Source organism: Mus caroli, chromosome 9 (assembly GCF_900094665.2).
Source record: "Mus caroli chromosome 9, CAROLI_EIJ_v1.1, whole genome shotgun sequence".
Lineage (NCBI taxonomy): Eukaryota > Metazoa > Chordata > Mammalia > Rodentia > Muridae > Mus > Mus caroli.
In genome coordinates, this window is record NC_034578.1 from 18,568,326 (window position 1) to 18,585,969 (window position 17,644).

The 17,644-nt window shown below is 42.4% G+C and overlaps 1 protein-coding gene across 8 annotated transcripts in view; it reads left to right on the forward strand.

Annotated features, from left to right (window-relative positions):
- Nucleotides 1–17,644, forward strand: part of Bbs9 (Bardet-Biedl syndrome 9) — a 406,692-nt gene that overhangs the window by 75,750 nt on the left and 313,298 nt on the right. Inside the window, exon 1 of one of the 8 annotated variants that reach the window (XM_029481552.1) lies at nt 561–594. The exons of the other annotated variants lie outside the window; for them this stretch is intronic. Coding sequence (XP_029337412.1) covers nt 564–594 — 31 coding nt within the window. The 5' untranslated portion in view covers nt 561–563. Of the gene's footprint in view, nt 1–560; nt 595–17,644 lie in introns of those variants that run through there. 8 annotated transcript variants of the gene reach the window in all.

The window sequence follows — 17,644 nt, forward strand, 5'->3', positions numbered from 1 at the left end:
CCGAGTGCTGAGATTAAAGGCGTGCGCCACCATGCCGGCGTGTGCAGTTGTTTTGTGGGGGTGACAGTGGTGACTTTGTGGTATTCCTTGGCTCCTGACTGCCAGGATACCTTTCCATCTGAGCTGTAACAATTACTGAAGATATTTAGAAAGTTTATTTTTAGAAATTGCATTAATGCTAGGCATTTCTACACATAGGTATTGATTTTTACATTGTGTGTGTGTCCTTGGTAATTCCGGATCCTGTCATCTTGACAATCTGTATTAAACATCACGCGAGGGAGCACATGTCTCTGAACCCATCACTGGCTAATGAACAACTTCGCATCATTTCTTGTCATTTGAAGATGAAGTGAGGTTGTGGTTGGTGCCGCAGGCATTTATCCTCAAGGCTGCTAGAGACTTCAGAATGCATCTAATACCTGTTAGTCCCTAGTTTTGCATAGTATAAGGATTCTTATGTCTTAAGCTTTCTAAACAGCACCGATTATTTCCCCTCCTATTCACCTACTTGCTAAAATGAATTATATGTGCATTTCCCCCTCACGTTTGCCAGTGCCAACATGAGACACCAACAGAGATTCCAGGAGCTAGGTGAGTAGAACGATCCAGGCTGGGGTGTAGTTCAGGGATAGAAACCTCCCCAGATCTTAAGTCTTCACTCAGATCCTCAGCGCTGCCCCCTCAGCCCAAGAGTACTTTTGTCATATACACAGATGCATGTATGATTCTAATTGCCATCCGGACACAGTATAGGATTGCCTTGTTGGTTAGGCTGGCTTGTATGCATGTCTCTGGGTACGTGTGTGTCTCTATTGCATTCATTGATGAGGGAAGATCTGACCTAACGTTGGGCAGCACCGTCCCTGGGTTTGTGTCCTGGACTATGTAACAGAGGGAGGAGCTGGGCGGACGCATGCTTCTCTCTGCTCAGTGATGTGACCAGATGCTCCAAGCTTCTGACTTCCCATTGTGGTGGATATAACCAGGAATGGCAAGCTGAAACCTTTCTCCTGTCCTGACCTTCGCTTGCATGTATGCTCTGGTGTGCACATGCCTACATGTACATTGTCGTTGGCCTTCATGTGTGTGCTGTACTCACATGCTCACATGCTCACACACACACACACACACACGCAGAGACACACACATGCCAGTGTGAGCTTAAGCTCTCTCTCTCAGTAAATAAATAAATGGAAAACTTTTATCTTTATAGGGGTTATAAAGTCAGTCACATGCAAAATGTATTGAAAAATCTGTTTTGTTGTCAGCAAGAAGTTCGCTATGCTTTGCTCTGTCACAGCATCAGTTTGAGAGAACTGTAAACCTGACTTCATGCAATAGACACACGTGTTTAGAGCTCACCAGGGATGCAGTGTGCGTGAAGGGGTCTTGGATGAACCACATCACACCCGCTTTCACGCCTTTGTACAACTGCACTTGCCTTTCTTTTTGAAGCAGTTAGCTAGTTAAAAAATGCAATTTTAAAAAACAGCAAATATATTGGTGATTTGACAATTTGTTTCTAAGAACCGATTTTTAAATGTTTATTTATTTAATTATTTGTTTATTTTTGAGGTCTTGTTATGTAGCTGTGTCTAGCCTGAGATGTACGATCCCCTGCCTCTGCCTTTTGAGTCCTGGGATTATAGATATGTGTAATTGTGTAGAAGTGCATGTCTCACTGTAGAATTCTCTTGCATACTGCTGCTTCATAGCATTTTCCTAAAAAGGCGCATTTTCTGCATGTCAGAAAGAGAACAGCCACGGATTGCCAAAGCTTTCAATGATTTTGGTGTTGGGCAGTTGCCATTTCTACTTGTATGGAGGGAGCTATTTGTGAACCACCATGGACCAGCCTTTGAGAATAGAAGAGATCATTAAAGACTTGCAGCATTTTTAGCATTATTATTAGTTACTTAAATTGTATATGCACTCCATACTGTGCTCATATTTAACACATATTCTAATTGCATTTTCATACAGAATACTGTACATAATTTTAGCATGCCACAGTAACACTAGTGTTTAAGCAACAGTAGCCCATTTGGTATTTTAAAGGAACACTTGCTGGCTGAAGACACTCTTTGCAGCTTGCGCCGGAGACCATGTTGAATGCTATGAGTGGTTTCATCTGACCTGCGGAGAACCATGGTTGGTTATGGCTCCACTTTGTACATGTCCTCCCAGAGCCAGCTGGTGGCAGTTGGTCTTTAGAAATGAACATTTCTGGCTGAGCTCTGAAGACTGTATTTTAAAACGTAAAGCATAAAATACCCAGTGTTCATTGCTTATACATGAAAGCACATGTCAGAAGAAACAAAATGGACTGAAAAAAGACTGTAGGATGCACGTTAAATTTTGTGTACAATTACAATTCTGTTTGTAGTAGGTTTAAAAGTCACTAGTGTAATATAGAGTACAGTAAGCCAGCCTCCCCCCCCCAAAAAAAAAACCAAAAAAACAAAAAAACAAAAAAAAGAGAGAAAGATTTAGAATTGAACTCAAATGTGACAGGGGAGAACACACTGCTATAGTTTTAAGAAAGGATTTGATGTTCCTCATACAGATGTTGACTATGAGCCCTTGCTTTGCCGATGCCTAATTCTATGTGAAACCCTCCCTCTTAGCTGCAGGCTTCCCCAAAATATGATTGCATATGGATGCTGCCATTGCCATGATGAACTGTTATTTAGAACTGGCTTAAGCTCCTGGGAAGAAAGTCATCTTTGTAACTCCAGGATATTACTTTTATCGTGTATAGTAATTGAACAGGTCATGCTGGAGCTAATGAACCACATATGGCCTTGGGAGGAGCTCGACGGCTCAGCAATGGTTACACAAACCTTTTGATGAGGATTTTCCATGGCTTCTCTGAGGCAAGTCTGCTCAGTCCTGTTAATGGTACAAGATAAAGGCATGCTAGTGTCCTGGAAAGAAGCCAATGAAAGAAACAAACATGAGCTCTTTGCAGCCTCTGCTCTTAGCATTTACTTGTGAGCATCCCTGAAGATGTGAATGAAGTGGACTTGTATCATGAAGGGATCCAGCGGAAAAGCCAGGGGGTGAGTTAGTTACCGCTGCAGAATTCAGTCTCTGACAGGAGAAGTGGGTTGACCAGAAGTACGAAGGAACTGGTTGCCATTCACACAGAACTTAGATCAGCATGAGGTCTGTGGGTGTGCACATCCCATGTCTTCCTGTGGGCAAAGTGGCTCTCTGTGGGACCTGTGCACATCTGCATTGGTCAGTATTTCAGGTGCAGGAAGATGAGCTAATCTTTGAAGGAAATGAAATTGAACTTGTTTCAAATTCAGCTACTTTGATTCAGCAAGCTATAGTGATTAATACGGATATTGAAAAGTTTGGGTAGTGTCTGTGACTCTAAACAGGAAGTTTCTCAGGCTGATGAGTGTGATCTGAGCTGCATAGCCACAGAAATAAAGCTGTGAACTGTAGGACTAGTTTGTGATAATTTGATGATTCAATAACGGAGTTCCAGGTGCTGGGGTGGAAAGCCCTACTGGATGAATGCTGACAGATGCTGTGCACTGTGCTGCTGTTCGGTAAGCCTCATGTGATCAACTGCTTTGACTGGTTGAGTGCATTCTTTACGTGTGTCCTCCGTGTCAGGCACTTCAGTGGTGTGTGCTAAGTGCACTGTATTTTATAGATGAGGAATGAAGATGTCAAGCATTCCCTCCCGGGCACGTGCTGGTAAGTGACTGACTACACACTTTCACCTCAGTGTTTTTCACAGTTGGGGACTCATCAGAACCAGCATCTGAAAGTTAGGTTTCGTGGCATGGTTAGAAGAAAAGGACATTTCTCTGTTGAGGTATGCTCAGAAGGGGAACCAGAGATCTGTTGGTGTGACTCTAGGCTGCCTGATGTGCAGAAGGGACCTATACAGGGTTTACATTTCTGTCAGGGTTTTAGTGATCTGACTGAGTGCCATCCTTGTACTGATCCCTGTGTATGTGTGCAATACACATTTGTGTCCTTAAATGCACTCTTGCAGCGTGTAGCATATCATGAAGATACTTCTCTGTTGAGTTGTCTTCTCTTCTGAGACAGGCTCTCTTTATAGTCCTGGCAGGATCTTGCTGTGTAGACCAGGGTGGCCTTGAACTCACAGGGATCGCCTGCCTCTGTCTTTGGTTAAAGGCATGCTCTCTGGTGATTTTCCTGTGTTTTTTGTTGTAGTGTGGAAGAATGTGATATATTCCTCTGGGATGTGTTATTTACCTAGCAAGCATTAGCCACTTCCTGTATTCACACATTCTCATTTACATTTAATCTTCTATTAACTGTAGTAAGCATGAAGGCTGGTGTCCTGTTTACTTCTGCAGTTTCTGTGCACTGCTAATAACAATGTAACAAACACAGCTCTACAGTCCGAGGGGTAAAGAGGCCAAGTCTTACAACTACAAGATTAAAGCTGCGTGCTTGTGCTAAAGTATAGGTAGGAATCTGAAGTGTCTCTTCAAAGCTGAGCACGGTAGTTGTGCACATGCCAGTCCTTGGTTCAGAGCGCCTGGCAGCGAATGTCCCCCCGGGCGCGGCTGTCACCGTCTCTGAGAAGCCTACTGAGTTAGTGGCTTCTGTTTGCCTGTACCTGCGGGACTTGTTTATATCTTGCTTTTAATTATTGCTTGAATTAAGCTGTGATGTAATGACTTGCTTTAGTAGTTCTGGGGCCCAGTATTTCTCTCTTGAGATTAGGGGACATATTTCATCCATTTTTTAAAAAATTAAATTTTATTTTTAAAAAATAGAACATAATCACATCCTTTTTTTCTCTTCCCTCCAGGCCCTTCCATGTACTCCTTTGCTCCCTCTTGAAATCATGGCCTCTTTTTCTTTATTATATATGATGCCTACGTACATGTATGTATGCGACTATGACCTCAGGACTAACTACTTGGTATGGACAACCAACTGTGGGGTCTCACCCTCAGGGAAGACCATTTCTCCCACTTTAGCATTCCTCAGGTGCCTGTCTGTGGATGAGCCCTCTGAGGGTTCCCTCTTCTGTGTTAGCATGTCGACTGTTATTGTAGTTCTTTAGGGCTTGTTTAAGCAGCCTTACTGTTGAGATTTCACGGGTGTTGTAGCTTCCCTGTCATTTCTAGGAGACACAATTCCACAGCAGATTTCTGGCCCTCTGGCCCTTAAGATCTTTGTCTGTCTTCCCAGTGCTTCCTGAGCTTAGGCACAGGGCTTGTACTGATGTATTGACTGAGGAGGCTGGGCACCCCAGGGTCACTTCTTGTCTGCATTTTGACTGGTTGTGGTTTTCTGTATAGTTCCCATTTGCCATAAAAGAAACTTCCTTGACGTGGTTGTGAGTGATACTTATCTTTGTATATAAGGATGAGTATCTGGAATGCAGTTAGGAATTATACTGGTTTAGGGAGGTGGCAGTAGTGGGTTCTCCTCTAAGGTCCCCAAGCTCACCAGCCCTGGGTAGTTGGCCTGATTTACCTTAAGTCCAAGTAGACAGTGCTGGTTTCCATCGAGAGTGGGGCTTTCCTTTGCTTCCCTTGGCGGCTTGCCTAGCACCTTTGCGTATTAAGAAAGCTGGTCCTCAGAGAGTAGGGCTTCACGACAGATCCAGTTTGGGTCTTGTGGCTTTCATGTCCCAAGTGCCTATATTGTTTTGGGGTTCTTTGGACATTGCTAAAATTTAATTTAGCAATCAATAACTGAATTACTTTCAGCCTCTGGGAGGTAACCAAGGGAAGCAGCAGCAGCCTATATTGTTTTGGGATTCTTTTGGACTGCCCTGACCAACAACTTGAAAGGGGACTTGGCAAGCGAGTTCCTAGGGTTTACGTTAGATAGTCTTGGGGATAGCACTGTCAGACCAAGTGGGAAAACTTCCTTCACCCCCCAGTCTCTGCCTGTGCCTCTGTCTCTGTGTGTGCTATATATAATTTTAGGTAAGTAGAAAATAGTGTGATTCCTTGTGGCTTTTGCAGACATTCTCACTGTTATTTTGCCTCTCCCTCCACTCCTTTCTGCATTGACCTCCCTCTTCCCTCTCTAACTATAGACCCTGCCCCTAATTTGCCTGTTTCGCCCTTCAAATCACTTGAGTTTCAGGCGTATAGTATGTATAGTTGTCAGTGTAAATTGAGTGAATATGTTAATAGCAGTTAGATTATAAGATTTATTTCATTTAAAAGTTTGTATACATGTGTTTAACTCTGTGCATATGAGAGGCCAGAGGCATCCTGTGCCTCTGAACCTGAGGTTACAACTGGTTCAAGTTATCCAAGCCGGGAACCTCGGGTCCTCTGCACAGAATCTTAACCACTGGACTGCTCTCCCCAGCCAGCCTGATTTGTCTTATGTCTTTAAGTTTCTTCCTGATATTCTAGAGTTCTAATACGAGAAATTTTGTTATACCAGATATGATGTTGGTAAAAAAGTAATTACAACGGATGAAGGTGCTGCTGTTTATGTATGTCACTGCGTGCCTAACCCAGCACCACTTACCTGATACAATCCAGTAATTATTATTTTATTAACAAATAAAATATAACTGAAGCAGATTTTAAAAATGCATAAGAAAGGAACCACCAAACACTGTGAACTCTATGAAAAATTATTTAATGCATCTTAATTTGTGATTAAAATGTCCTTTTTTCTTACTGCTTCCGAGTTTTGGCAAGTTCCATCTTCCTTTAGAATATGTTCCTTGCCCTTCCTTGCATTAGCGAGTCTGTGGCTTGAGGTTGGGGAGCTGTGTCAATTGCAATCTACGGTACTTGGGAGCTCAGGGAACCGAGGATAATCAGTGTATAGTTCATTCACTAGAATGCAGTTTTAATTGGCTACAACTTTTTAAAAACCTTCTAGCAACCCCCAAAGCCTTGATAGGCTTAGTATTTTTCATTGAGATATCTGGCTTAAATTTGGCAGCATGCCATGCTTGAATTTTAAAAATTAGAATAAAAAGAATCATGTTTATATTTGACGAGCATGAAACTGGTATGTATACAAATAGTTCTCCTAGAAGAAAAATCTTGGTTAAAAACCAACCTAGTGTAGGAATTTTAATCCTAAGAGAAAGATGCAGTGATGTGTACAATAGAACCTGTGTGGACGTTAGCATGAAGGGCCCGGATGCTGTGACTCATTTCAATACATTTGTGATGTCTTAATTATACAGCATGAGCTCTTTCAAAAATTTAACATTTTTCTTAATTGGCATCATATCTAGAAAGTTCAAAACTAAAGAATTCACCTTGGTAGACATTATGGATAGTTATATTGTGGGCACTTCATAAATATTTCATATTTTTTAATAACCAAGGCATTGCCTTTTCAGTCCATGTAAGAGAAAAATTTGGGGGTTGGATTACCTCTCTTTCTTCCTCCCTCCCCCTTCCCTTCCTTCTTTGCTTTCTCTCTTTTTTTTTCTTGACAGGTTCTCACTATATAGCCCAGGCTGGCCTCAGACGTATGCAACCTTCCAGTTTGGTGGGTAACAGGCATGAACTCCACCACACACATTTTGGTGGTAGCTTTCAGGCAAGCTATAGTGCATGAGATTATGTGACTTTTTTTTTTTTTAAACTTAACAGGTTTAAGGATCAAACCAGTCATGGTTCTGATTTCTATGCTGTTCTCTAGGGTTTCCAAAATATAATTAAAAAAAAAAAGATTTGCATGTGCACTCACGTGCACGCCATGATGCACATGGGGAGATGAGGACACTTTAAGAATCAGTTCTTTGCTGCTGCCTTTTTTGTCTATGGGAGTTGCCGGGTTCATTGTTGTAGCCTCTGAATTACTGATGCTAACTCTATGGCTAATTGTCCTGTTTCTTGGAAGCCTCACCAAAGAGACCCAGTGTTGTGTGCAGACAGTTTGCCTCTGCACTCCCCCTTAGTCCCCTTAGCACCCCCCCCAGAAGCTCCCATCTTCCCTGCTGCCCATGGCAAGTGCAGTACTGTGCTTCATCCCCCTGCAGCAAGCTCAGGGCTCCCTCCCCCTCCCTAGCCACTCTGAGGAACCCAGTCTGGGTTAGAATGGCACTGTCCATAAAGCCCTCCTTAATGAAAACACCCCAAGGAGCCACAAATGCTAGTTTGAGACAGCCTTGTCACCTCTGCATTGCCAAGAACTAGCTCGCTCTCTGATAAACAGCTGAACTCTCCAGGTGCCTGTCCTTGGGACCTTAAAGATAACAAACTCAAACAAGATTAAGACCCCACGTTTGAATCATAGAAAAAGGTAATCAGAGGTCATAGACAGTAAAGGGTGGCCATAAAATTAGTTCCTGATAACCTCACAAAAGACACTCTTTAATCCTCCTCCCAGTTCCAGTTCCTTCCCACAAAATGGTATCATGTTTGAGTTACAATCTACCTAAGCCAACCTCCACTCCCCTTCACCCTAAGCATTCAAAGAATTCCTAACTGCGCTGTATATAAACTCAATGCTTTCTGGACTTGTCATCTTGTGCCAGCACCTATGTCGCGTAGGTGAGGGGGGGGCGGCTTGCAATCTGAGTTAAGACTTGAAATAATAAAAAGACTCTTTTGCAAATTGCAGCAGACTCTGCAATTCTGCAATTCTTGGGCTCGTCTGGGTTTCCCACAGACTCAGGGCATAACACCATCAGGTCACCAGGCTTGTGTGGCACGTGCCTTTATCCACTGAACCATCTCAGCAGCCCTCTCTCTAGACTTTGAGACAGGGTTATGTGATGCAGCCCAGGCTAGCCTTCATCTCATGATCTTCAGTCTCAGCCTCCTGGACATGTGCTACATGTCCAGCTCAGTGGGGCTCTAATAACACTGAGTGTGAGGAAGAGATGCTGCGTGCCCACGCAAGCCCTGCCCGTGCCCTTCCCCGCTCCTCCTCCAGCGCCTGTGTCCTTCCCTGGCCCTCCTCCTTGCAGTCACCCCTATGCTACTTTAGAAGAAGCTTTCAAAGGACATTTCTGCTCATGTATTTTTATTTTTCTTTAAAATTCTGGTGATTCTCCTCATAATAGGAACAACAGGGTTTATTATAGCTCTGGCCTTCCTAAGCTCCCTGGTCTGATCATATGTCAGGCTCAAAAAAAAAAATTACTGTTTTAAATTGGCAAATTAAAAACTGCACATGTTGTGGATACAACACAGTGTGCTGATTAAGGATACATTCTACAATAATTAACTCATACCAAACACTTCTATCATTTTAGTATACTAGTTTTTTTAAGAGCATTTATTAAAAAACTCAGCACATTCCTAGTATATGATACATGGTTACTAACTGCAACCAGGCTGCTGTGAAGTAGCTCTCTCACACTTATTCCTCCTGTTTGAGGAGATTGCGAAAGATTTCTTAGTGCTTCTGTCTGTATCTAGGTTTTCATGTAGCTAGCTTCTCTTTTAGAATTTAATTCATTTTTTAAATTTCAGTTTGCAGAAAAGAGGGTTTTGAAATAAGTTACACCTGCCTCTTCTTTGCCTCTGTAGTTTTTGGTGTCCATCCTGTGACTTTGTATGCATCCTGTACTGTGAATGGAACCCAGAGACACACCATCAGCTAGGCTAGTGCTCTGTGCTAGCCACAGGCCGCGAGGCCCATCTTCAGTCCCTGAGCTGCGTTCACAGGTCAGAGCTGGTTAAAACAAAACAAAAACAAAACAGCAACAACAAAACAGCGATAAGGTCCTTTGTGCGCATGTACCATAGCTCTATCCCTTGCCTTTGTGGTTTTTCTTTCCCTGGATTATGCTTTAGACTATGAGTTACTTGGGACAAGGAATGTTTTGCATTCTCATCTGTCTGCCATAACTTCTGTTTGATGAATGAACGTATTTGGTTTCATTTCACAGATAGCTGTTGGTCTAAATTAAAACATTGAAGGAGAGCAGTAAAAACAGTCAGGTTTGACTGAATGCCTACCATCCAGCACACAGGAAGTGAAGACAAGGATTTCTATAGCTTTGAAGCAACCTGGGCTAGGAAGTGTGCTCAAGGCCAGGTTGATACGTAGAGAAACCATGATTGAAACCAAACCAGTCAACTCAGAAACAGTGTAGTAACAATTATTAATTTGATATTTCAAAAAATCTTTGCAGTTGATAATGTGATATTGTCCTAATCTGTTGATATAAATGTGCTGTCTAGTTTCAAATGTCAATTTGACAACAAACTAGAATCATCTGAGAGGAGGCCTCCCACGGTTGACTGGACAAGGCGCCAATCTGTGAGTATAGCAGAATACCATTAGGAATCAGTCCATTGGTTTATTTTTTTAAAGACCTGTTGTATTTGGTTCTACCCTAGGTCTCTGGGCTATCCAGTTTCTACTCCAGGTCATATACCCAAAGTCAAGCATGGGTGCTCCCTGGTGGAGTGGGCCTCAAGTTCAACAGACATTGGTTGGCCACTCCCACAGATCCTGAGCCACCATTGCCCCAGCATGTCCTGTAGGCAGAACAGATTTATGTCAAAGGTTTTGTGGCTGCATTTCAGGTCCCTTGAGTTTAGAGTAGAGGTGTGCTGGGGCAGATGAGGACAGGATTACAATTGAGAATGAAGGCAGAGGTGAGCATTAGTTTATTCAATTAGTGCTGAGGGTCAGGCCGACCCTCATGTCTACAAGCATGTACTGTTGCACCAAGCAACTCTCCAAGTCCCAAGACTTTACTTTAGAAAGTATCCTAAAGAAAATAGTATGGAGTGGGGAAAAGGCTCAGTGGGTAAGAGCATATAGAGCTCTTCCAAAGAACTCAAGTTCCAACCTCATGTAACTCTAGCTCTCGGGGACCTAATGCTCTTCTGGACCCCTTGGCCCTTGAGCTCACATGTGCATACTCATACACAGGCAAACGCTCGCATAACTAACTGTAATACATGTCAATACTTGGAAATTTTAATTTGTATGCACTTTAAAAGAAATGGGATTGCTCATTGTAATTAAGACTCTTCTTGTCTCTGGGGTTTTGATTCATAATTTGAACCTGCCAGATCTCCATCCTACAGGATGAGGGATTTGTAGGCCTCAGCCACATTCTATTCTTCTGCCATGTCAACTGTTAAATTCAAGTTAGAATTTATCACACGCTCCTATCAAAGAAGCTATAATTTCTAACTTAGACTCTTACAGCAGCACTAAACTTCTGATATATATTTCACATTTATGTTTTGATTCTTGCTTTAATTTCTTATAATTTGTACAAATTAGGAAAATAAGAAAATTATCAAGAAGAAAATATTAATTCTTAATGTAGATGCAAATAGAAACTCATATTTTCAAGACATTATTGATGAAAAAAGTAGTTGATTAAATACAAATTTAGATTTGTTTATTTCATTTTTTTGTGTGTATTTGTATATCATTGTTTTGCTAGCAGGTCAGAAGAGGGCTTTTGGATCCCAGGAACTGGAGTTACAGATAGTTGTGAACTGTCATGTGGCTGCTCGGAAGTGAACTTGGGTCATCTGTAAGAGCAACAAAACCTTTTAACCTCTGAGCCAGCTCTCCAGCCCTGCAGTAACACTGTTTAATGGTTAGACATACTATAGACTAAAATGCAACTTTCCCATCTTGGGATAAAAATGGCAAAAAGTGCTTGTAAACAATTTGTGATTAAAAACCAGTAATTGTTAGGGTCTGGGTGTGCCTGGCATCACAAGGTTTGGGTTCAACTCTCAGAGTCAAAAGTAAAGACTAAAAACAAAAAGTAAGGGTGCCAGAACTTACTAATATCTTAATTTCCTTTTGTTGAATTGTGTGAGTGATTATGGAGGCCTACACAAGGACATCTGTGTAGCCTGAGAAGCTCCTCTGAATGAATTATCTATGTCATAGATTAACATTCATTTCCTCATGTGTGCAAAGTAATTTCGTGTATAACACATTAAACCTTTCAACCATTCTTATAAGATATGTGACCCAGGTGTATACATTTATATGTGTGTGTACACACATCTAGATGTGTGTATCTGTTTTTAATTTTATAAACAATAAACTCTAGGTTTGAACAGAAGCCCTAGTCTTTGCGGCTAATTGAAAAGACATGTGCTCTGGTGTGGGCAGACCTGGGGAAAGCTCCAACTCAGACAACTCATCTGTTTAGCTCAGGACTTTATTTGCTAAACCCATAATTCCATTACAGTTATTGAGCTTTTATAACAAGAAGCAGTTGTGCATTGACCTAAACGAAGCAGAAATGAACAATTAGCAGTATCCCCCAAATGATGCACATTGTGCTGCAGAAACAAAGGACAGAGCAAGAATTCCCGTGGAAAGCCACAGCAGTCCTGCAGACCCCGTGGGGCTCTGGGTACTGATGGTTTAGCAGTTGACAGTGGTAGAGTATTCTTGTTTATTTTCTCTTATGATCTACCTTTGTAATTTTGACTGAGTTCAGGACTTAGCAAACTATTACCAGTTACCGATAGATTTTTTTTTTTTAAAAATATACTCTAGATTTATTCACTGAATTTTTAAATGTGTGTTTATGTGTATCACGCATGTGCCTGTTGTCCATGGAGGTCAGAAGAGGGGCTCCCTCGGCCTGCAGTTACAAACAGTTCTGGCTACCGTGTGGCACAGATTATCCTGTGTCCTCTGAAATAGCAATGACTGCTCGTAACCACTAAGCAGCTCTCCAGCCTAAGGATGCATGTTTTAACATGGAATTTATATATTTCAAGGTAGCTTACAGTTTACTATGAAACAAGGTTGGTATTTCACGCAATTCTTCTGCCTTGCACAGTGACATACTGGAATTACAGGTGTGAGCACCATGCCCACCAGCAAATACAGTTACAGATATTATTACTTTTAAAGATTTACTTGCTTTTGTTTTTCATGTAGAATGTTTGACTGCATATACGTATGTGCACCATGTGCATTCCTGGTATATAGAGGCCAGAAGAGCATGCTGTTTTCCCTGGAATCGGAGTTAGGAATGGTTGTGAGCCACCTTGTGGTTGCTGGGAACTGAACTCAGGTCCTCTCTGCAGGAGCAGTAAGTGCTCTTAACCACGGATGCAACTTTCCAGCTCAGTGGCCAATACATTTTTATAAATTACAAATAAAATATTCATAATCTTATTTTATGCAGTGGGGGCCCTTTTCAGCACGAACCATTTGCTTTTTCTGTATAGGCTTTAAAAGGAAAACAGGGAAGGGGGGATGCTGCTATTATATTACAATCTCAAAAAATGTTTGTTTTAAATGGTACTTATCAAAGGCTGAGGACTTTTCATGAGGCAAAAGAGTAGTAAGTTGCATGCATTCATTTGTGTTTTTGTTAGATGGATCTTTAGTGGTTCTGGAGATGGCCTATGCCAAGCAGGTACCAGACCTTGTAAGTGGCACCCACAGACCTTTCATCATTTCCTTTGAAGGGAAAATCTGATGGCATGTAACTGCATTCCCACCCGGGAAGTCAATAACAGACAGCTACAATATCTTGGATTAAGCCTGCATAAGAATAAGAATAATTTACAATTTGTTATTGTGTGTGCACACACAATAATATTGCATCATATGTGTGTGGGTGGATGTGCCAAGGCGCATGTGTGGAAACCAGAGGACATCTGTCTGTGGGCTCAGTTGTCTGTTCAACCTTTAGTGGTCTTTAAGGATTGCCAGTCCATGGGGCCAACACCTTCACCTGCTGAGCTGTCTTTTTGGAATCCTGCTATGTTTTTATTTTGTTTTTTGTTCTGGGTGGAAATAAATTCTTGCAATCTAAAGCCATATCTTGAAGTTTGAAGATTGCTTCTGTTAGTGTATTTTAAGCCAAATCCCCCACCAAAGTCCAAAGGGACTACTGTGAGAATGGTCTCATGAACACAATTAGTCAGGAGATCTGACTTAACCATGCGTCACTCACACCCTAAGAGGAAACACACAGTGTTCACCAGCCCTGTCAGCAGCCCTGAAAGCAACGGAAAGCAAACTAGTCTCACAGGTCTCAAGTATTTCCACATGCTTAGGTCTTCTTGATTATTATTGCAATGCTCTAATAAGGCCAGAGGTGGGGAACAGCTTCATTTCAGTTTCAAAACTTCCACATGAGAGAATTAGACCACGTATGTTGCTCCCAAAGATGAGCTGTCTAACACAGCTCCTGATAGCATTCAAATAGCATCATTTCCATAGCAAGATGAATGTAAATATTCATAAATGATTGCTTAACGTACATTGATGATGCATTTTTTATCAGTAAATAATTTTCATGTGTTCTATTTGTTCATGTGTCTATCAACTGAACACACATGTGCGCCCAATTTACACCCTAAATCCTAAAACATTTGTCAAGATCCCTGCTTCATTTATATGCATTTGTAAATTGGTTTTACCGGCCCTTTGGGTAAATGTAATATATAGCATAGATTATTAGATGTCTGACTTATTGCACTCATAATTTTAAAATGATTTTACCATGTTGCTTCATGTGTAATTATTTTGTCATATAGCATTCTGTCACATGAATGTATCACAAGATTTTTGTTCATTTTACTGTTGATGGGCATCTTTGGATAGTTCTTATTTTAGGCTGCTACAAATAAAATTATTATGAACATTCATATAAGAAAAAGGAAACTGTTTAAACTACAGGCATACTGAGATACTGTTCTGGGGTCCTGGAGCCTAGGGCCAGATGTGCAGTGGTTTGGATCCTTTCCAAAGGTGATACTTTTGAGCAGAGGAAGGAGTGCAGGCTCAGAGAGTCTTCAGGACAGGATGGGCTCTCCAGAGCTGGTAGACCACTAAGTGCTGTCTGGGTTGGCTCTTTTGTGGGGTCCCTGGAGTCTTCCCTCTTCCTGTCTCCCATGACTTCATCTCCTTGGTACTCATGGTCCTTGGGCTGGGGCAGTAGCAAAGGTTGGTGAGGGTATCCCAGCTGCAAGGTTAGGGGCATTATCTCTCTTTACAGCCTAGCTGTATGTGGGAATGTTGCCTCTTCCTCGACTGGTCCCTGCTAACTTCTTGCAGTATGGAAAGCACCAGGTTGTATGTGCACGCAGCAGAAGTTTTAGAGGGTCAGTCCATGGCCACCATGGTGGGAGCACTCAGAGATTCAGTGATCTATGTGTATAATGATAAGTCAGTTTTTAAATTAAGTCTAACTTGTTTTTTGACTAAAAGTCTCTATAGATAGCTTTGGCTACCCTGGAACTCACTCTGTAGACCAGGTTGGCCTTGAACTCATGGAGGTCCACCTCCCTCTGCCTCTTGAGTGCTGTGAGTAAAGGCGTGCCCAGCCAAGCCTCATGAATTCAGTTTTATAATATGTCCATTTAATAGAATCATAATAGTAGATTCTTCCCGAGGATGTACAGTCTACGTAGCCATGGGTTCTTGACTAAGTTAACGAGGCCAAGTACAAGCTTCATCTTGCTGAGCCGGCCTTTAATCCAAGCAGAAGCTGGTTGGTTTCTGCCATTCCATTCACTCTGCTGTTGTACCATGGGGTATGTCTTGTTGTTATAGTGTGCTGGGTGAGAGTGATGACTGCTTTTCTTCCAGGAGCATCCACAGCCCCTTCCAGCACCATGAAAGCTAGGGTAGGGATGAAGTTTCCAGGTCTGTAGCAGCTTGCTTCATTCATGTCCTCTGACTCAAGTGTATGTATGCTACCTTCGGCCATACGGTCTATCCATCATAGACGTGGTGGGGCAGGTAACTAAGAGCGATGGCGATAGTCTGTAGCAGTTATGAATATATAGGACCCCACTGACAAAGGTCAGCAGAGCTAACTCAGACCCGACAGTGAAGCTAGCCTGTGGTGTCCAGGTGAGAGGTCGTTCCCTGGGCCAGAGTACTTATTTTAACATCACATATACACATGTATTTATTGTAGGAAGCTTTTATAGTAGTAGACTTTCATATGGCGTTTTCAAAGATCTCTGGTGTTGTTTATCCCTCCCACAGTCACCTCTGTACCCTCTCCTGCTGTCCCCGCCCCACTCAACCCTTCTTGCTCCATTTCCCCGTTCACCCTTTATGTTACCATTGTTTTACAGTCTTTCTTTAAGAAGTCACCCCTAATGCCCATCGCCATTTTCCTGACTTCTCTGGGTACTCTGATTTAAAGACAGGCGTCTGAAGATTCCAAGCTAGCATCCACATGAGAGAACATGTGCTGTTTGTCCTTCTGGACTTGGGTTACCTCACTCAGAATTATTATTTCCAGCTCCATCAATTCCTCTCTGAACTTAATTTTCTTAAAGGCTGAACTGTTTACTGCTCTGGAGATGGTGGGACCTGGGAGAATGGAGCCCATAAAAGGGGCAGACTAAAGTCTCATGCAATAGCCAACTTTGTTCAGAACCTCAGGCAATTTATACTCTGGGTTAGGAAGAGTCGCATGAGTAGAATGTACAATCACGAGGACAAGCCACCCATGGCAAAACCATGCTTTTTCATAGAGGCACATGCATAACAACAGCTGAAGTAAACACACTCCTATCTGCTACACCTGGGAGGAGTGTGAAAACGCAGTCCAAGAATGATTTTGTGTTTTTAAAGAAACTGAGACCACAAGACTCTTGTCTTGGTTGTTTTTTTTTTGAGTTTCTCTCTCTCTCTCTCTCTTTCAAGATTTATTTTTTTATTTTATCCTAGTATACTGCAGCTGCCTTCATACACACCAGAAGAGGGCATCAGATCTCATTACAAATGGTTGTGAGCCACCATGTGGTTGCTGGGATTTGAACTCAGGACCTTCGGAAGAGCAGTTTGTGCTCTTAACTGCTGAGCCATCCCTCTAGCCCCTGGAGCTTTTCTCATAAGCGCTCTTGAGTTCTCCTCCCATGACTCTAGTCTTGGACTGTGTTCTAACATCTAGTGATATTTCATTGTATACATATGCTACACGTTTATTACCCATTCATCACCTGATGGACATGTGCTTGTTTCCATCTCCTGGCTGTTGTGAACAGAGCAGCAACAGGTATGCAGCAACAGCGATCGCTGTGGTGGGCTGTGGAGTCCTTTGGGTGCAGCTGGATCACGTGATAGACTTTTTTTTTTTTAATTTGGAGGGTCCTCCATGCTGACTTCCATAATGATTGTATCACTTTGTCCTCCTGACAGTACTGAGTGTTCCCAGTTCTCCATATCCATTCAGGCATTTACTTAAAACAAGCCTGGCCGGGCAGCGGTGGCGCATGCCTTTAATCCCAGCACATGGGAGGCGGGAGGCAGGTGGATTTCTGAGTTTGAGGCCAGCCTGGTCTACAGAGTGAGTTCCAGGACAGCCAGGGCTACACAGAAAAACCCTGTCTTGAAAAACCCCAAAAAACCAAACCGAAACCAACACCACACACACACACACACACACACACACACACACACACACGTCTGCCACATAATTCAGAAGCCACATTGTTATCTCATTAGTTACAGAAATATCAATTAACAAAGTCCAATGTCCATTCTTATGCTGGAGAGTCTGTATTGTAGAGCTGGGGCCAGGGCGGGTTCTGGGCTTTGGAACATCGTGGCTTAGGTAGCTATTGTGAGCAGGTCCTGCTTTTACGAAAAGTTAAATGTCTGTCTTGATCTTGCCTCTTAGGGAGTGTGTGCACCATGTGTAAGCATGTGCAAGGCTGGGCTTAGGGAGTGTGTGCACCATGTGTAAGCATGTGCAAGGCTGGGCTTAGGG